The 18,032-nt window shown below is 43.2% G+C and overlaps 1 protein-coding gene across 3 annotated transcripts in view; it reads right to left on the minus strand.

The window, feature by feature from the left end:
• LOC310836915 (glutamate receptor 3) overlaps positions 1-18,032 on the minus strand; it is a 210,259-nt gene that overhangs the window by 112,420 nt on the left and 79,807 nt on the right. For all 3 annotated transcript variants that reach the window (XM_083722848.1, XM_083722847.1, XM_083722846.1), the window contains exon 4: positions 8,858-9,045. In XM_083722848.1, coding sequence (XP_083578974.1) covers positions 8,858-9,045 — 188 coding nt within the window. The remainder of the gene's footprint in view (positions 1-8,857; positions 9,046-18,032) is intronic.

An 18,032-nucleotide genomic window follows, 5' to 3' on the forward strand; every position in this document is an offset into this window, starting at 1 on the left:
GGCGAGCCAGAGCCGCACACGGAAACGCCGTTTACCTTCCCGCTGGTAAGCGGTCCCTATTTATCTACTTGCACCCGGAGGTGCTTTCGAACTGCTAGGTTGGCAGGCGCTGGGACCGAGCAGCGGGAGCGCACCCCGCCGCAGGGATTCGAACCGCCGACCTTTTCGATCGGCAAGTCCTAGGCGCTGAGGCTTTAACCCACAGCGCCACCTGCGTCCCTTCAGTGCTAAAGGTGGCATCTAGCAAATAGCCAAAATGTGCATGTAACATTCACATTGAAATTAAGGCATTTAAAGAAGATTTTTTTTGTATGTTAGGCTTTCTAAGCACTCCTGTGTTGTTGTTTTTGAGACAATTAGAGTAGACCTCCCCTATCTGGTTCCTGCCCAATGATTTGGACAGGACTCCCATCATCCCCAACAATTGGTCATGCTGGCTGGGGTTGATGGGAGCTGTAGTCCAATACTCTAGGGGTGAACCAGGATGGTGAAGGCTACAACAGAGGATGAGATCAGCTGGGCAAACTTAATATAACCCTGGGGAATTGATCAAGAATGGGATTCATCTAAGGCAGCGCTGTTTCCAAAAATGTTATTTCTGAGATAATAGCATTCTGCCCAGCTGTGGTTTTAGGAAACCTAACTTACCTATCCTCCAGGAGCACCAAGTAGGGTGTAAAATGAAAGATAGCTTTCATGTCAGGGCACTTCCTGATGACCTATTTATTGAGCATTCATCCCAATTTGTTTGTGCAGGAGATTAGACGTTGCCAGCTATTTCGTAAGCATTCCTTCTGATTTGTTTGCAGACATGTTAGATGACACTGAGTGTTATCCCACATTTTTCAGTGCATTTCTCCCATTCTTTAGCTTAAAAATCCCAATGTTGTATAAAACTTCCCAATCAACTAAAATTATGCAACCTGATTTTGCTGATATGTGATTGCATCTTACTTGGAAAGGGGGACAGTTCAGAAAACTTTGGATAGTTCCTGGGGAACTTTCCCTATTACTCTTCCTCAGCACCAGGAAAAATCCCTGTCTACTTAATTTTAATTTTTATATGCCCATCTGCTGTTAAGGGGGCAGAGTTAATTCATGTAGTTGGCATCTTTCAATGGGAGCCCTTGAGCAACTCACTCACTCTCATCCTAATCTACCTCACAAAGGTGATGTGACAATATAAGGAAAGCAGGCTATGTAAGTTACCCAGAGGCACTGGAACAAACTGTGAGTGCAATACAAATACATTTAATAGATCAAGTAAATGGAGGATTGCTCCTTGGAAAAACCTGAACCATAACATGTAGTGGTTGGGGTTTTAACCCACTGGCAGATTTACTTGCAAGGAAGCAGCTGGGTGGTGCTGGTTGGCAGCTTTGCCTTTGCTCACATGAAATTCACGTGCCACTTTTTCTACATAGGAGAACCTAGAACTATATGAAGTATAACACAAGAACCAAGTGGGACAAAGAACCAGGAGGAGATTTTCACCTCTTTGTTCTGGACACATTCATTGGAAGGAAGAGCTGTTGCAGAATAGGAAGCTGCTTTCTACTGAGTCAGATTATTGGTTCAGCTAGCTTAGTACTGTCTACACTGACTGGTAGAGGCTCTTCTGATTTTCAGTCAGGGATCTTCTGAAATCATTCTTGGACAGGCTGGGGATTGAACTTGGGATCTTTTGCACATGGAGCAAATGCTCCATTGACCAAGCTACTTGGAAAAAAGCCAATTCTTAGGGCATTATCTTATCATTTGACATTGCCATGTTTTCTTCTGCTTTCTCCTACTCAGTTTAACCAAGTTCCTCCCCCCCCCCCCAGAGGTTGCCTTGGAAACTAATTAAGGAGTGACTCTGCTTGCGAATGAAGTTTCCACCCCAATGCTTGAGTTGAGAGACAGATGCAGAAATTAAGGTAATGCTTTAAAAAATAACAACATGTATGATCTTTCATTTTAAGCTGAACAAAGATGTAAATGTTAGGACTGGAGCACAGCATTTGCTTGCATGGCAACACTGAGGTTTTTTTTAAGGCTTACAGCAGGGGTGCCCAGTGTAGCATCTGTGCCAGTGTGCCCACCACTATCTCAGTACATATCCCTTCAAAAGCCCACAATGCACAGGAAACAGTTTGCTTTTCCTGCTTGGCCGTTGTTTGGTTTGCACTGGCTCAGTGTCTTTCCTTCCCCTAAAAATGCCAACATTTTATTGGAAGCTAGGATTGGACAATGACCCCCCCCTTCCATTCTGAATGGAGGGGAAACAGTAAGAGCTTCTCTCTGTGAGCAAGCACAGTAGTGGCTGATGTACGAACCCATTTTTAACTGATGGGGTGGCTGATACCCGCACATACCTTCACAATTTTGGGTATGGTTTTTTATGCTGTTTTTCCATGTTGCAGCATTTTTGTGCCCAGTTTGCTTGCATGGGTGCTGCAACAATGTTGAACAACAGAAGGTGAGAGGAGGCACTGCACAGGGCAGCTCTGAAATTTTAAAGCCAGGAGTCTGCCATTGCCGTCCAATGTTTCACAGATGAAAACAGCCGTGTGTCTGTGAAGCAGGGGACGGGTTGAAGCTCAGTGCTAGAGTAACATCTTTGCATGCAGACAGTTTCAGTTTCATTCCCTATCATCTCCATGTAGGGCTGCACAAGTCCCATATGTGCAGACTGGGGGTAGCCCTACAGACTACAACTGATGTAAATGCAAACAGCACTGCATATATTTCACAGGAGCATTCTCATTTGCAGCCCTATATCTCAACTGTCCATATCTACCAGGGCCTGCCTCTATTTTTTCTGGCACCTGCCTGTACCTGTTAAATCACAGTTTCTATATTTTCTTTTGGAGGAGATGCGGGACGTGAGTGGGAAGGGCCATAGCTCAGTAAGCTTTGTAAGCAGAAGATGCCAGGTTCAGTTCCTGAAAACTCCAGGCAGAACCAAGAGAGGCTTCAAGCTGAAATCCTGGAGAGCTTCTCCCACTCAGTGTGCACAGTACTGAGGGTGAAGGACCAAGTATCTGACTCAGTATAAGACAGGAATGTGCTCCTTCATTCTATCCACATTCACATACTAACTGTTGTTACTCAGGGCCCCATGACATATTGTTATACTCCATCTACTACATTCATTAGAAAATGTCCTTTACTGTCCCTCCCCCTTCACTGTTTTAAAAGTAGCAATGAGTGTGTCATGTCCTCCTTTAAAGCCTTCAAATCCAAGTGATTGTCACCACCTCTTTTTGCGGCAGCACATCTCATAAACGAGTTAGGCACTGGGGGAAGTGACTCCCTTTGTTTATCCTGACTCAGTCACCAATTAGTTTCAATGGGTGAATCCAAGTTCTAGTGCTAATGAGATAGGGAGGAGAAACCTCTCCCTGCCCACTGTTTCCACACCATGCAAAATGAGCCACTCCCAGAGAAGACTTCTCCCATTATGCCTCTGCAGGAGTTAGTGGGCTGAAACCAGAGGAATTCAAGTTAGCCATGCTGGACATTGTCTTACATTGATTTGGGGCCTGCCTTGGTCTGCATCCAAATAAGGCATTCTGGGCTTGATTCACAGAATGGCTAATTCTAGCTTTTTAAATAAATAAATAAAATCTTCAAGACATAAGAGTGAAATGAACCTCCCATTTTAATTGTCTAAGAAATGGTGCCACAGTGATCAGAATGTGTGAAAGCACATGCTAAACTCATTCTCCAGAGGAAGCGAAATGCACCAACAGCATATATAATTCATTTCAATTCTTTTGCTTGCTTTCCTTTCCTTTGGCTGGGTAAATTCTCTTCTAAGCTTAATGGAAAAAGACAATCCAAAATATGCAAATCCAGAGTTATCCCACCCCACAGTGCTGCATTATCAGCCAAACACAGTTGCCAAGAAGAAAGGACCTCTCCTTTCCCCTTGACTATCCCTACTGCAGAGATCTAAGAAGTGTTTAAAATTTCCCTGAGATTGTCTTTCTTATTTATTTATTTATTTATTTATTTATTTATTTATTTATTTACTTACTTACCTTGTGTGGTGATAAGGAGTTGAGCTGGAAATAAGGAAGCAAACACTTTCAAAGAAAGAAAATGTAAATCACATAGCAGTAAACCCAGATCCTGACTGGGAAAGCAAGCCATGGCTCTTAGGGCAGATTGCTACCACTAGGCAGAATGAGTTGAGCACCTCAGGTGGAAAATAATAATAATAATAATAATAATAATAATAATAATAATAATAATAATAATAATTTATTTATACCCTGCCCATCTGGCTGGGTTTCCCCAGCCACTCTGGGCGGTTTCCGATAAAAGATTAAAAATACATTAAAACACCAGTCATTAAAAACTTCCCTAAACAGGGCTGCCTTCAGATGTCTTCTGAATGTCAGACATCTGATGGGAGGGTGTTCCACAGGGTGGGCGCCACTACCGAGAAGGCCCTCTGCCTGGTTGCCCGTAACCTCACTTCTCTCAGGAAGGGAACCACCAGAAGGTCCTCAGTGCTGGACCTCAGTGTCTGGGCTGAATGATGGGCGTGTAGGTGCTCCTTCAGGTATACTGGGTCGAGGCTATTTAGGGCTCGAAAGGTCAGCACCAACACTCTGAATTCTGTTTGGAAACATACTGGCAGCAGTGGAGTGGCAGCAGCATCCTGGCTATTAAGGACAGAGCCCTTGGGAACAAGGCCAAAATCCCACATAGACCAGCGTCCTATTCTCACTGTGGCCGATCACATGCCACTGGGAAGCTTGCAAGCAGGTCCTGAGTGTGTTTCCCTGCAACTGGGGTTCAGAGACATACTGCTTCTGACAGTGGAGACAGAGCACAGCCTCAATGGCTAGTAACAATTGACAGTCTTGTCCATCATGAATTTGTCTAATGACCCTTTAAAGCCATCCACGTTGGTGGCCATTGCTACTTCTTGTGGGAGGGAATTTAATACAGTCATGTCCGCTTCATGTTGCGTTCTTTCAGGATATGTCCTGCAGTGACCCGGAAGTACCGGAAAGGGTTACTTCTGGGTTTCGCTGCTCGCACATGTGCAGACGCACAAAATGACAACACACGCATACACAGAAGCGGCGAATTGCAACCCGCCCGTGGGCAGATGCGGGTTGCGTTCTTTTCATGTTGTGAACCGGCTTCCGGAACGGATCCCGTTCACAACCAGGGGTACCACTGTAGTTCTAAATATCTTGATGGCACCTGATTGGCGACAGCTCTTGTTTCCTCTTAGCCCTGCTTTGACGCCAGTCCTTTTGGTACTCATCAGGAGTTTGCTATTAGAGGAAGTGATGCCTCTAGGAATCTTGCAATCAGCTGAGTGAAACAGCACCCTTCCCAACAACTGGCATTCAGGCACATACTGCATTTGACAGTGAAGCAATAGCATGGTGTCTCTGATCCTGGAAGTAGCATATAGTCATCATGCCACTGGTAGCTGTTTCCACCATGGATTTATCAAATCCCCTTAAAAAGAAATCCTAAAAACAAAAAACCCATCTAAACTCATGGTCATGACTATATTCTGTGACAGTCAGTTCCATAGTTAAACTCTACTCCTCATGGGTGCTAGAGGCCCAATTCAGATGTAATAAGAAACCATTCATAAGAACTTAAGAAGAGCCTGCTAGGTTAGATCAAAGTTCCATCTCATCCAGTCTCCTGTTCTCACAGGGGTCATCTGAATATCTACAGGAAGCCCACAATAAGTGCAACAGCATTCTCCCCACTTTTGATTCCCAGCAACTGGGATTCATGTGCATACTGCCCCCAATAGTGGAGGTAGAACATAGCCATCATGGCTAGTAGACATTGATAGCCTTATCCTTCACTAACTTTTCTAATCCCAAGTTGGTTGCCATCACTGTTATGGCAATGAGTTCCATAGTTTAACTATACACTGTGTGGATAAGTACAGTGGAACCTTGGTTTCCAAATGTGTCCGTTGACGAATGATTCAGAACTCAAATTCCCTAAATGCTTCCATTTTTGAATGCTTCTGTATTGAGTTTTTTTGTATTAATTTTTCCATTTTTAGGCTTCCGTATTGAGTTCTTGGTTTTTGAATGTTTTGGAACTCGAACAGTCTTCCGAATGGGTTACATTTGAAAACCAAGTTTCCACACTATTTTCATTTGTTCTGTCTTGAATCTTCCAACATTCAGTTTCATTGGAGTTATCACAGTTTTAGTATTATCACAGACTTCTCCTTGTTCAGCCTCTCCAAGTATTCCAAGTGCAGGCTTACAATACTTCAACCCTTTTCCTAATGATCCCTAAAATGCACTTTTCCCAACAGCTGCCACCCATTTTTCACAGCTTCTATTCACAGGGCTGACATCTTCATGGAGCCATATAATATGCCCCCAAGGTCTTTTTCCTGGTCCACAGTAGTAGAAACCTACTGCTTCTGATCCTCCTTCTAGAGCAACAGAATGCAAGTCTGTTCCCTCTTCTCAATATAATTTTAGTTTTTCCTGGGTGCATTCAGGCATGTGATTTATTGCATTAGTTTTATGTCCCAATTAACAATTTCCTTTTTGTACACTTTACTTGATTAAAGAACTGCATCCCAACTTTCAGAGGAGTATGAATTTTAAAAGATGGCTGTGTTTCTGTTTGTGTATTTTTTTAGAAAGCGAGAATTAAGTAGGTTAGTCTTTAAATATGAACTAAATCATATTTATCCCCTATCCCTACTATCAAACTTGTGCTGACCACCAAACCCTTTTAGGGTTCTATGTAGCAGGTGTGAGCTAAATTCATAACTGTTATTTCAGATCCCTAGTAATACCAGGAATCAGTACCATTGTTTGGAAAGGATCCTATTTCAGGTCTTTCAGGTTGAGAAACCCGCAGTTCCACTACATCTGTATGAAAGGATCAGAAAATAAACCTATAGGATCTTCAGTGTAAATCAGAAGAAAAATACAAGCAAGGATGTTTATGGGTAATTCCCAACTATCACCAAAAAGCCAGCTTTTTGTAATGCAATTCAACATCATGGCTCTCTTGCAATGTTTCTGCTAAGTTCAAAAGCAGCAGGATATGACCCAAGCACCCCAGTTACCCATGCAGATTCAACACACAGCTTGATTGGAGCTGAATGCTGTCGGAACCAATTCTCATCTTCAGCGCTTCTCCTGAATTGCTTATAGCGGGGAGGCTAGTTTGCCATCAGTCAATAATGGAAAATTTGCTCAGGAAAATATGCTAATGCTCTGTGAAATTTTAGCCAACAAGCCTAAGCATGCTTCCCAGGAATGAAAGCCCTGCTGAACTTAGGGAGACTGATTTCCTAGTAAACAAATTTACAGTTGGGCTGCAGTTGTGACTTTCCATTAAATTCCAAGCTGTAAAGTCAAATACTAGATTCAGTAAATTGAATTCTTCATATATTATTTAGATAGCGCCATGATCGCTGATGACATTTCACACGAAGTACAAGAGGACAACCCTGGTGGTTCATAATCTATCATATGGTGCACTTTTAATCAAATGATTTTATTCCAAATTTCCACAGATCAAGCTTTAAAAACAGTCCAGTGCATATTCTGCTAGCCCTCCCCCAACCTTAAAACAAACAAACAAACAAACAAACAAACAAACAAACAAACATAACAGCCCTCTCTAACAACCCTATTTAGAAATAATGATCTCAAATGCAGAGTTATGAGAGCTGTCTTGTCACAACAGGGCACAATTGGGAAAGGACCATAGCTCAGTGGTCGAACATGCTTTGTATCTTCATTCCACAGTATCTCAAGGTAAGGTTTCCCTGAAATCCTGGAGAGCAGCTGCCACTCATTGTAGACAACATTGAACCAGATGGATTAATGGTCTAAGAAGAAAGCAGCTTCCCATGGGAGTGAAGTCTTCACTCAGGTCTGCAGGGAAGGCCTGCCCCTGAGAGCCCATATTGGGTGCTAATTAGCTCCTGGGTCTCATGAGTTTTCCCCAGCTGTCAGCACAGCCACATGGGATAGGAATCACCTCCAAGGCCAGAATGCCAGCACTACATCCCTCCACCATCATGCCAGGCTATAAAAGCCATTGCCGGCAAAAAGGAATAGGGCTTTTTGGCTGAAGATCAAGGTAGACATGCTTTAAATAATGAATGAACAAAAAGTGATGGTGCAGTAAATTGTTACTGACTCACCCTTGCATGTAAAAAAGGGTTAAAGTGAGCCATGAGCTCATGTTGCCAGTGAGTACGGCTTGGCTTGCTCCTAGCAGCTTTGCCTCCTTGTCCCCCCCCCCCTTTTTTGTTTGTTCTCCGAACTCAGCAAATGCTGCATGTAAGTGAATTGAATCTCTGTAAAACCCTGTATGTTCGCTAACCCAAATAGTGTATGATCCTTTTGGTAAGAAAACCAAGTACATTTATTTTTAAGTCATCTGGAATCTTTTTCATCTTTATTTTACTGCCAGCAGATGGAGACTTGTTTGATGCAACTTCTGGAAACTCTATGAGTAAAACAGTCACTTATCTGCAAAGCTAAGTTTCTGTGATTTATTCTGGTCTAGGTATTTTTGTGGGGAATGCTTGTTTAAAGGAGGATAAGAGCCAATATAAATCTAACAACGTTTTAATGTGCTTGGAAGAATCACCATTGTGCTTAACTCTGTTTTTGGAGAGTAGAATCTCTCCCAAATCTCTCTCCCCAACATAAATTTCTTCTGAATAGGCAACAGTGGTGCTGCAGGCCCAATGCAGGATGGCTCACAATGCTTGGTAACAACAGCAGGCAGCCCAATCCTTTAATTCACACATCCGGTAAGGTGGAGCGCAATGTGCATTATGTATAAAACTGTTGCACAACGATATGCCCATTACAAAAAGGGAACCTACCTGTTCCAAAATGGTGTTTATTCTTTCAACCTCGCAGTCGATCAAGTATCTTTTCTCCTGCCGCTTGTCCATTTCCTCAATGATTGCCTTGAACTCCTGAACATCTTTTATGCTTCCCACGGATCGGGCAGTCACTTGCCAATTATTTTGCACGGCGGCTTCCATAATTGCCTGAAGAATGGAAAATCCTGGGGAAAGAAAAGGGGAAATAAGACTTAAAAACAGAAAGTCTGGGGACAAGTTGATTTTAAAACAAAGAAGGAAAGAAAGCTCCTGCTTCATCTGGAAGCAGCTGCAGTGTTTATAACCCAGTAAAATTAATGACCTGCGAGCATTCTGTGAACAATAGAAATCCAGTTGTAATTTCCCTCCTGCTTGTAGTAACCCTCTGGATTTAGCAGAGTTGCCAAGACATAGAGATTGTCTGTGAAACATTTAACACGTGCCTTGACAATTTTCAAGTCCATTCATCCTGTTGCCATAGACCAGGCAAGTACACCCACACCCACAGACCCACACCCACACACCAACGAAACTGTGTAACTTCCTTTAGATGACCTCATGTGCAATCAGCTTGATGCTGCAGAGGAAATCTATTCCAGACCATGGACCACTTCTGCGCAACCTTCCAGGAATCACATGCCAGAGATGGAAAGGTGGGCAGAGCAGTAAAAGTGAATGTTACTTCAGTGCAGTACAGATACATGTACACCCCTCTTTAGCCTCCATCCAGTCAAGTTCAAGGGTACCTTCCAGGTTGGGAAAAACTGGAGGGTGCAAAGCAAGGCTGGTAAGGGCTGAGACCTAGGGAGAGGGAATGTTGCTAGGAGAAGGCATAGCCTGGGGAAGTTTCCCCATCCCTGGCCTAATCAGCAGCCCAAAGGACAACTTGAAAAGTTCTGTTCACACCTTCAAAATATGCTCACTGAAATTGTGAGGATTATGTTTTCCACCCCAGCATTGATCTTTGTACATTCAATGGAAGGTGTAACAAACTACAGCTCCCAGGATTCTTTGGGGGAGACCATGACTGTTTCAAGCGGTATGATACTGCTTTGAATGTATAGTACAGGTGGAGCCTTATATTACATGAAGTAGCTTCCATTAGACATTATCATATTTCCAAGGTGGCATGGAGCAGTACTGGAATTGATTGGGAGGTGCGGTCTGGCCCATAACTAGCCCAGACTGAGCTCTGCATAAGGACAAAATGGCAATTAAAATATTGTGGCAATTATCTCAAGGCAAGTAATGTAGACATGTGGTTTTACTGGTATTCAGAGGTGTGTGTGTGTCCCCCCCCCTTCATGTAGTGCATTTCTTTCTTTTTTTAATGGAGAATGTAATGGCATTAAATAACACCTTTAAAGCTCATATTAAGGTAATATCGACTCATTTAACAGCTTCAGCAGAGCAGGGAGGCAGCATAAAACGAACAAAGAGCAGCACAGTGGGAAATTTACGCTTGCAAGTGGACCATTCATTCCTTGCGAACAACTGTGGCTGGGACGTAGACTGAATTTAAGCAAACTGCTGAGAGCTAATTGTGGAACAGCTGGGGAGAATAATCTCATTCTTGAAGGCTATCTGCATGGAAGCTTTTTTTTTAGGGGGGTGGGCTGCAATCTTGCTATGGTCTCTTATAGCAGGAGGGCAATGTCCCCTGACTTCATTTAAGAAGCCATTATTTACTAATGATAGGGATTCAGTCCAGGGCTGTGGGTGGATTTAACAGACCTCATCTGCACTTTATTCTGCAGGCAGTGCCATACCATTTTAAACAGTCATAGCTTCCCCCAAAGAATCATGGGAACTGTAGGGTGTAACACTCAGACCCTCATTTCAGGGAATTGTAGTTCTGTTAGGGGAATGGGGGAATGCTTCCTCACCTTTAACAAACTACATTTCCCAAGTTTCTTTTTGGGAAGCCATGAGAATCTGAAGTGGTATGCTGCTGCTCTCTATGGGCTCTGACTGGCTGGCTAAACCAGGTGAGGGTGGCCATTGGGTCTCAAACTCTCAGTGAGTTAGCGACTTCCCCTGCATGTGAAGACAGGCTCCGGTGGATTGAGCGGATGAAACCCATAGTGGGTCCAATGGTTAAGACGGATGTTTCTGCATGTGCTGTGGAGGTAAGTGAGGGGCAGATCGGCTCATCAGCCTGGGAAGGGAACCCAACTTAGAGAAGGAAAACTCTGATCATAAACCTCTGCTGCCTTGCACGAATGCTTTGGAAGAAGAAAAGGTGAAGGAGTAAACCCTAAACAAATCTGGAGTGGAGTTCCTAAAATGGTTGGATGGTGTCATGTATGCCTCCTTCCAGGAACTGGTGCCAAATGCATTGCATTGCATCTGTGAGGCTAAGAGGGTTTTTTTGTTATCTGGGCAGCCCAGGACCTCCATACACCTTGCCCAGACTTGCACACTGTGGAAGGTCACTTTGGTGCTGCTAACATAGCAAAAGCAACATGGGAAGCAGCAGTTCTGAGTTACCGCTTTCTGCATCCACAGCAGGCACTATGATTCTCCAGCAGTTTGACTTAACCTCTGGAGGTGCACTCCATTGCCTCTTGAAACAGATGGATGCCAACAATGCACAATTCACATCACTGTGTAGAAGCCAGCTTACTATACAAAGGTAACTTTTATATTTGTTGCTCTGTCCACTTCTACTTCTGGCCAGTGGTCCTCAAAAGGAAGGAAATGTAGGCCCCGGGCTGAAAATTACTCCTCACATTACTTGGTTTACAGGTTGGGTTGTCTGCCCTTTGCAAAAGAGCTTCAGTCCAGGCAGTTCCCAATGCAGCATCTTTTAAATATAACTTCTGAGCAGGGCTTTCTGGTTCCCTTAATGATGTCCTGACTTTGGTTGCTTAATGCTTCTTGAACGTTCTTGAGTTCGTACGTGTGCACTTTATTGCCGTACAATTAATACATGCTGTGCTTGGGAATACGGTCTGGCTTCCCCTCTCCCCCGAGACCACTGAAAGAGAGGCATTTACATATGTATGGTACAATGAACTCAGCCTTCCTTAACATCATATTTTACAAAGATGGCTGTGATGTCTGAGGCAGCATTACGATTCTGCTACATGCTATAGAACGAGCAGGTACAAGGCTTGGGTTAGCAGACAGCTTACAAATGAGACATTTTGATAATTGAAAACTCCAAGTGCAATTAAAGGGAAATTTATGCCGGTTTTTTAAGCTAAGTGGGGGAAAAATTGGCCTTTTATTGCTTTTGCTTAAGGAGTGTTTAATATTGTACATCATGTCCCTAAGGGAACCTGCCAATATACCTGGATCTTGCTTTACTGCCACACAGCTGTTGTATGCACTCATACTTTCCAAAATTTCAGAGACAAGATTCTTGGGGAGGCATAGGTCAGTGGTTAAAGCTAGGTCACCAGCCTTTGGGGGCCAAAGGGCATGTTTGCTAACTGGAGAAACATGCATGTCACAAGTAGGGATGGAAGAATCTATCTGTTTAGATTCTCTCAGCTTTCTCATTTTACCAATCTCAAATTCAGTTCCTCACACATTGCAGCAATTTGCAGATTTTTTTTTTTAAATGCACATGAACCACCAGCATTTTAGTGTGAATTTCTCCTAACAGACATATTTTTATATGTAGTTTTGACTAATGTACACATTTTTGAAAGCAATTTGCCTGAATACAATTAATTTTGGTGTTATTTTCACTATTATCTTCATTTTACGTACATATTCTCCTGATAGATGTGTTTTTGAGAGCTTCATTACAATTTTTTGTACAAGGATATGGCTATGTCTCAGTTTCAAAAAGGTGCAGATTTGATAGATTTGACTTTAAATACACATTTCTCCCCAGCCTTAGCCACAAATCTCCCCCTCCCAGGAGATAAAAAAGCCTTATTTTGGCCAAAGAATTCTTTGTGGAGATGGGACCCTGAGGACATCAAGGATATGTGTACATGTTGGTGACCCATGGGGGGAAAAATACCCTTTGTGTTGCTGACAGCTTCTGTACAAAGATCTGACAAATCTGGAGGAGAACCAATGGAAACAGGAGTAATCAGTGGCAACATCCATGCCACACATTTAAGACACATTGAAAGCACATGACTCCCTTCATCTCCTCCACCCCCGAGAACTAGTTTGTTAGAGGTGTAACTCTATCAGGGACAAACTAATATTCCCAGGATTCTTTGGGTGAAGCCATGTATTTTCAATGTGTGGTGTGGATGCAAGCAATATCGGCTATTGAGATTTCAGCTAAACATTGGGTGAAATGCATTAACAACAAGAGTTATTTGCCTATGGAACAGAGTGACTCACAAGGAGATTGCTTAAATATCTCTAGTGAAGGAGAGAGATAGAGAGAGACACTGGATGGCCATTTTTTAAAAAATATATTACATTCCTATTACAGTGGTACCTTGGGTTACATACGCTTCAGGTTACACACTCCGCTAACCTAGAAATAGTACCTCGGGTTAAGAACTTTGCTTCAGGATAAGAACAGAAATTGGGCTCTGGCGGCGCGGCAGCAGCGGGAGGCCCCATTAGCCAAAGTGGTGCTTCAGGTTAAAAACAGTTTCAGGTTAAGAACGGACCTCCGGAACGAATTAAGTTCTTAACCCAAGGTACCACTGTACTGACTTTTCCCCAGTGAGATCAGGGCTCTATTCTGCTCCACCTTATCCATGTAACAACCTTGTGAGACAGATTAGATTGAGAGACAGCGATTGGCCCAAGCTCACCCCATGCCCTTTGTGTTGGGAGTGGGGATCGTCTTCTCCTAGTCTAACACTTTGACCACTGTGGCACACCAGGGGTTGAACTAGATACCCCCCAGTGGCGTAGCGTGGGGGATGCAGGGGGGGCCGGCCACACTGGGCGCAACATCTGGGGTTAGGGTTAGGGGGCGCAAATCCACGGGTTAGGGGGCGCAAATCCACGGGTTAGGGGGCACAAATTACTTGCCTTGCCCCGGGTGCTGACAGCCCACACTACGCCACTGACCCCCCCATACCCTTTCAACTGTATGATTCTGTGACAGCTGTGCTACACTGTTGCTGCAAAAACAGGAGTCTTCTTGTGGAATTTTAAAGACTTACAGATTTATTATTGATGGGACTCAGTGGAACTAACTTCTGAATAAGCAAGTACAGTGGTACCTCGAGTTACAAATGCCTCGGGTTACAAACGCTTCAGGTTACAAACTCCGCTAACCTGGAAGAGTTACCTCGAATTGAGAACTCTGCACCAGGATGAGAACGGAAATCATGTGCCGGCGGCACAGCGGCAGCAAGAGGCCCCATTAGCGAATGCAGGCCTCTAGTTAAGAACAGTTTCAGGTTAAGAACGGACCTCCGGAACGAATTAAGTTCATAACTAGAAGTACCTCTGTATAGGACTGCTCTGGCCATGCAGGAGGGCTGTCATAAATTCTGTACCAGGAACTATTTTCTTACCACCTTAATGCAGTTGTAAGTGTGGTCTAAACCTCCTGCTCATGGAATCATAGAACTGTAAGTGCAATGCCTCTATCTATCCCTGAGCCACACACCAAATGCAAACAAAACTGATATATAGCTGTCAAAGGGGGGGGGGGAATAAACACATTTTGCCTACAATTTTAGACAGATACTGTTGCTCTGATAATACCACTACACAGACAAAAGAGGCCTATTTGCCCAGTTTAATAGCACTCTAAAAGCGTGTGAGAATCTCTCTTTTCAAAAGCAAGCTGAGCAGCAAGAGGAAAGAATACTTTTCCCACTGAAGAGCTCGTTCAGTTAGATAAAATTCCATGTCTAGCAGGACTGACCAAATTTTTTATATAGTTATGCTTGATCAGATAGCACCGTAACCATCACTTGTGAATGCAACTGAAGAAATGATAGATCTGATAAGGGCTTGCATCCAGTGGACCATATTAGCGCATATCTTTGGAAGCATGAAAATCTTTAGGACAGCCATCAAGCACATTAGTGCAAGAAGGCACCAGTAATTTAAATCCGTCTTCTGTAGCTAGCTGCCCTTCTTCTCCAGCCCACCCCACTCCCCTCACTGGGTGTGCAGGAAATTATGCCTAATATACACATTTTTGCAAAGACATATAATGATTGGCTTAAAATGTTATTTTCACAAAAACAATGCTTTCCCTTAGTATATGCATTTTTGTAAACATTACCTGCCTGGAGAAATGCATTGCAAAACTTTAAGGCGTGTGAATTTCGAAGGATGCCTGTGTTTTGGTTCGTACATCATTTCAGAAAGTGTGAGTTAGGGAGGTTTATCTATAAATGTGAACTGAACTGAATATGTCCCCCAGGTTTTTAAAACATGCCCATCAATGTGGAATGCACAAAATCAAAAGCATCTCTCTCTCTCTCTCTCTCTCTCTCTCTCTCTCTCTCTCTCTCTGTGTGTGTGTGTGTAAAAAATAATACCGGTAATCCCCCCTCTCTGTAGCTGCTGGTGCCTAACTGAACATGCAGATGAACACATCTGCCTATGTTTATGTATTTATTTAAGGAAAGGGGATCTAATTAGGAATCCTGCAGTTAGTAATTAGCAGGTTAGTGGATAACCTCATGCACTGGGTGAGATGGTTGATCTGTGTTCCAGGAGGGTTGAGTGCCTGGATGCAGGGATACCCAAACCTATAATCAGGTGGCTCTCAGCTGGAGGTGAGATGCTGCTGCTGCTGGCGGCTTTACAATTGCCAGAAGCACATTCAACACCCTCAAAAGGTACGTTTGGCTTATGGAAGAATTTCCAAGAAAAATGCAAATAGTTTAATTAATTTATTTGACTCTCGAGCCAGATTGGCCCTCTCAGCTGTGAAGGGCATTCTGCTGTTGACAAAAGCCTGCTCCCCCTCTGAAGGGGTATGCAAGATTACACACACACACACACACACACACACACACACACACACACACACTGCACTGGGATTCCAGTCATTTTTGCTGGTCTAGTTCATTTCATGCCTTATTCATCGGCATTTCTTTTGTTGTGACACCCACTTTTATTTTCAGAAACAAAACAAAACAAAACCCCAGCCCCAACCCCCCGTTTTTTGTTGTTGTTTTTTGCTTTTGGTGGCAGCGACAGAGGAGACATCTTTAGCCATTTCTAGAAGCTGCCTTTTGGTGTCTCCCCCCCCCCCCCCCCGCAATTCAGCAATGCAGGATAATTCTGGAGCATTGCCTGGGGTGGGGAGTGATGGTAGCCAGGGCGAAGCATTCTGGGAAAAGACAACAAATGGCAGCTGACAGGAGCAGCAGCTGATGCACCCCTTAGCCTAATTTTGTGTGCCTTTGGGGTGACGTTTTGCAGGAGAAAAGGAGGTCAGGAGTGGGAAAATGTGGAAACAAGCCAAAAGGGATGGAGCAATGAATGTGGGAGGGAGAACGATCTTCTGCTAGCAATTGGTTCAAGATCTCTGGCAGGAACAATCTAGCCCTCTCCTCACAGCCTGCTGAGCAGGGAGAGAGAGGCGATTGGTGACAAGTGGCTTGCCCTTCTGGCTTTCTCTCTCTGCCCCTTGCTCGCCATCACAACATGGCTCCAGACCTATTACCTTGAAGAATACAGCCCCATATCTACTATCTGGAACCCACCAGATCTAGGGACTAGGGTCACCTGGCTCACCTGACTTGCCACGTTTTCTTGCCATACAGGATTCTTGTGAGGAGCAAGTGCTACCCTGAGCTCCTTGGTGGAAGGGCATGATAAAAATGTAATAAATTTAATTTCAAATGCATGCAGTAATCTTACTGATAAAGCAAATCAAGTTTTCATTACGCAAGCCTGAATAATGCTGAATAACGCTTAAAAAGAGAGAACAAAAGTCCAGAAACTGCTGAGTTTAAATAATGATAAATAATATTCGTTTGAAGAAACAATCGCAGGAGATTATGTTAATCAAGCCACGAATGGAAATTCATATTCAACATTTATAAGAGTATGTTAGCTTAGCAAGTCTTAGATAAATGTCCTAGAAAAGTCAAATATTTGGCTGGTTGAATTGTCTTCCTATTTCGTCAAAAGATTCTTGATGCCTAACCTCCAGTCATCAAGAGTGAATAAATATGTACCTCCTCTTGATAAACTTTAATACAGTGGTACTTCGGGTTACATATGCTTCAGGTTACATACGCTTCAGGTTACAGACTCTGCTAACCCAGAAATAGTGCTTCAGGTTAACATCTTTGCTTCAGGGTGAGAACAGAAATCGTGCTCTGGTGGCGCGGCAGCAGCAGCAGGCCCCATTAGCTAAAGTGGTGCTTCAGGTTAAGAACAATTTCAGGTTAAGAACAGACCTCTGGAACGAATTAAGTACTTAATCTGAGGTACCACTGTATATATTTCTGAAGCCACCTTGATATTATCGTTAGAATATGCTAATAATTTTAGACCAGAAATAAAACAAGCACCCAAAGCAAAAACCTACCAGTTCTGTCAGGGAACATGTCATCCTTCACTAATCAACTTTGTAAGAGGAATTCTGTGCCTGCACATTTACGTGAAGTTGAATTTTGTTTTAAAGAAGTGGTCATCAAAAAATAATTAAGGTACTCTGAAATTTACATGCACTGTTTACAATGGCATTAATAACAATCCATGAATCACTTGGCATACTATATGGAAATCAGTGCAATAAATATGTTCTTCATAGTTGAAAGTGGTATGTGTTTTTCTTTTCGTTCCCAGTAAATAATTTTTTCAGCAGTTTGCAGTCTCCCTGGCTACCCCTGCTTCCTGATCTCAAAAAATAAATAAATCCCAAAACAAAACCAGCCCATGGTAAGAATTACCCCTTGGTGTTTTCCCTTGGTTTCTCTTTTATCAGAACATGGGCACCTAGAAAAGCTGCAGGGTGAGATGATTGGCAGAATGAAATAAAGGGTGCTCATAAACACCCCATGTCCCCCTCAAAAGTACAAACACTGAACCACTCCCATGAGAATTTCATGGAAATGTTCTCTCCCCTTGGATAACTTTGAATTGTGATATATTTTCACATTTATTGTTGGGCAATGGCTAAAACAACAACAACCACCACTGGAGAATTTTTGGCACAGCACTAGAATTGGTTCCTTTGTAGAGGAACATATCTGGTCCCAAACTCCATGGAACAGGCTACAACACTCCCATTTGCTTGGAGGAAGATCCGTAGCTG

The sequence above is a fragment of the Podarcis gaigeae genome, assembly GCF_964106915.1.
Source record: "Podarcis gaigeae genome assembly, chromosome: Z".
Lineage (NCBI taxonomy): Eukaryota > Metazoa > Chordata > Lepidosauria > Squamata > Lacertidae > Podarcis > Podarcis gaigeae.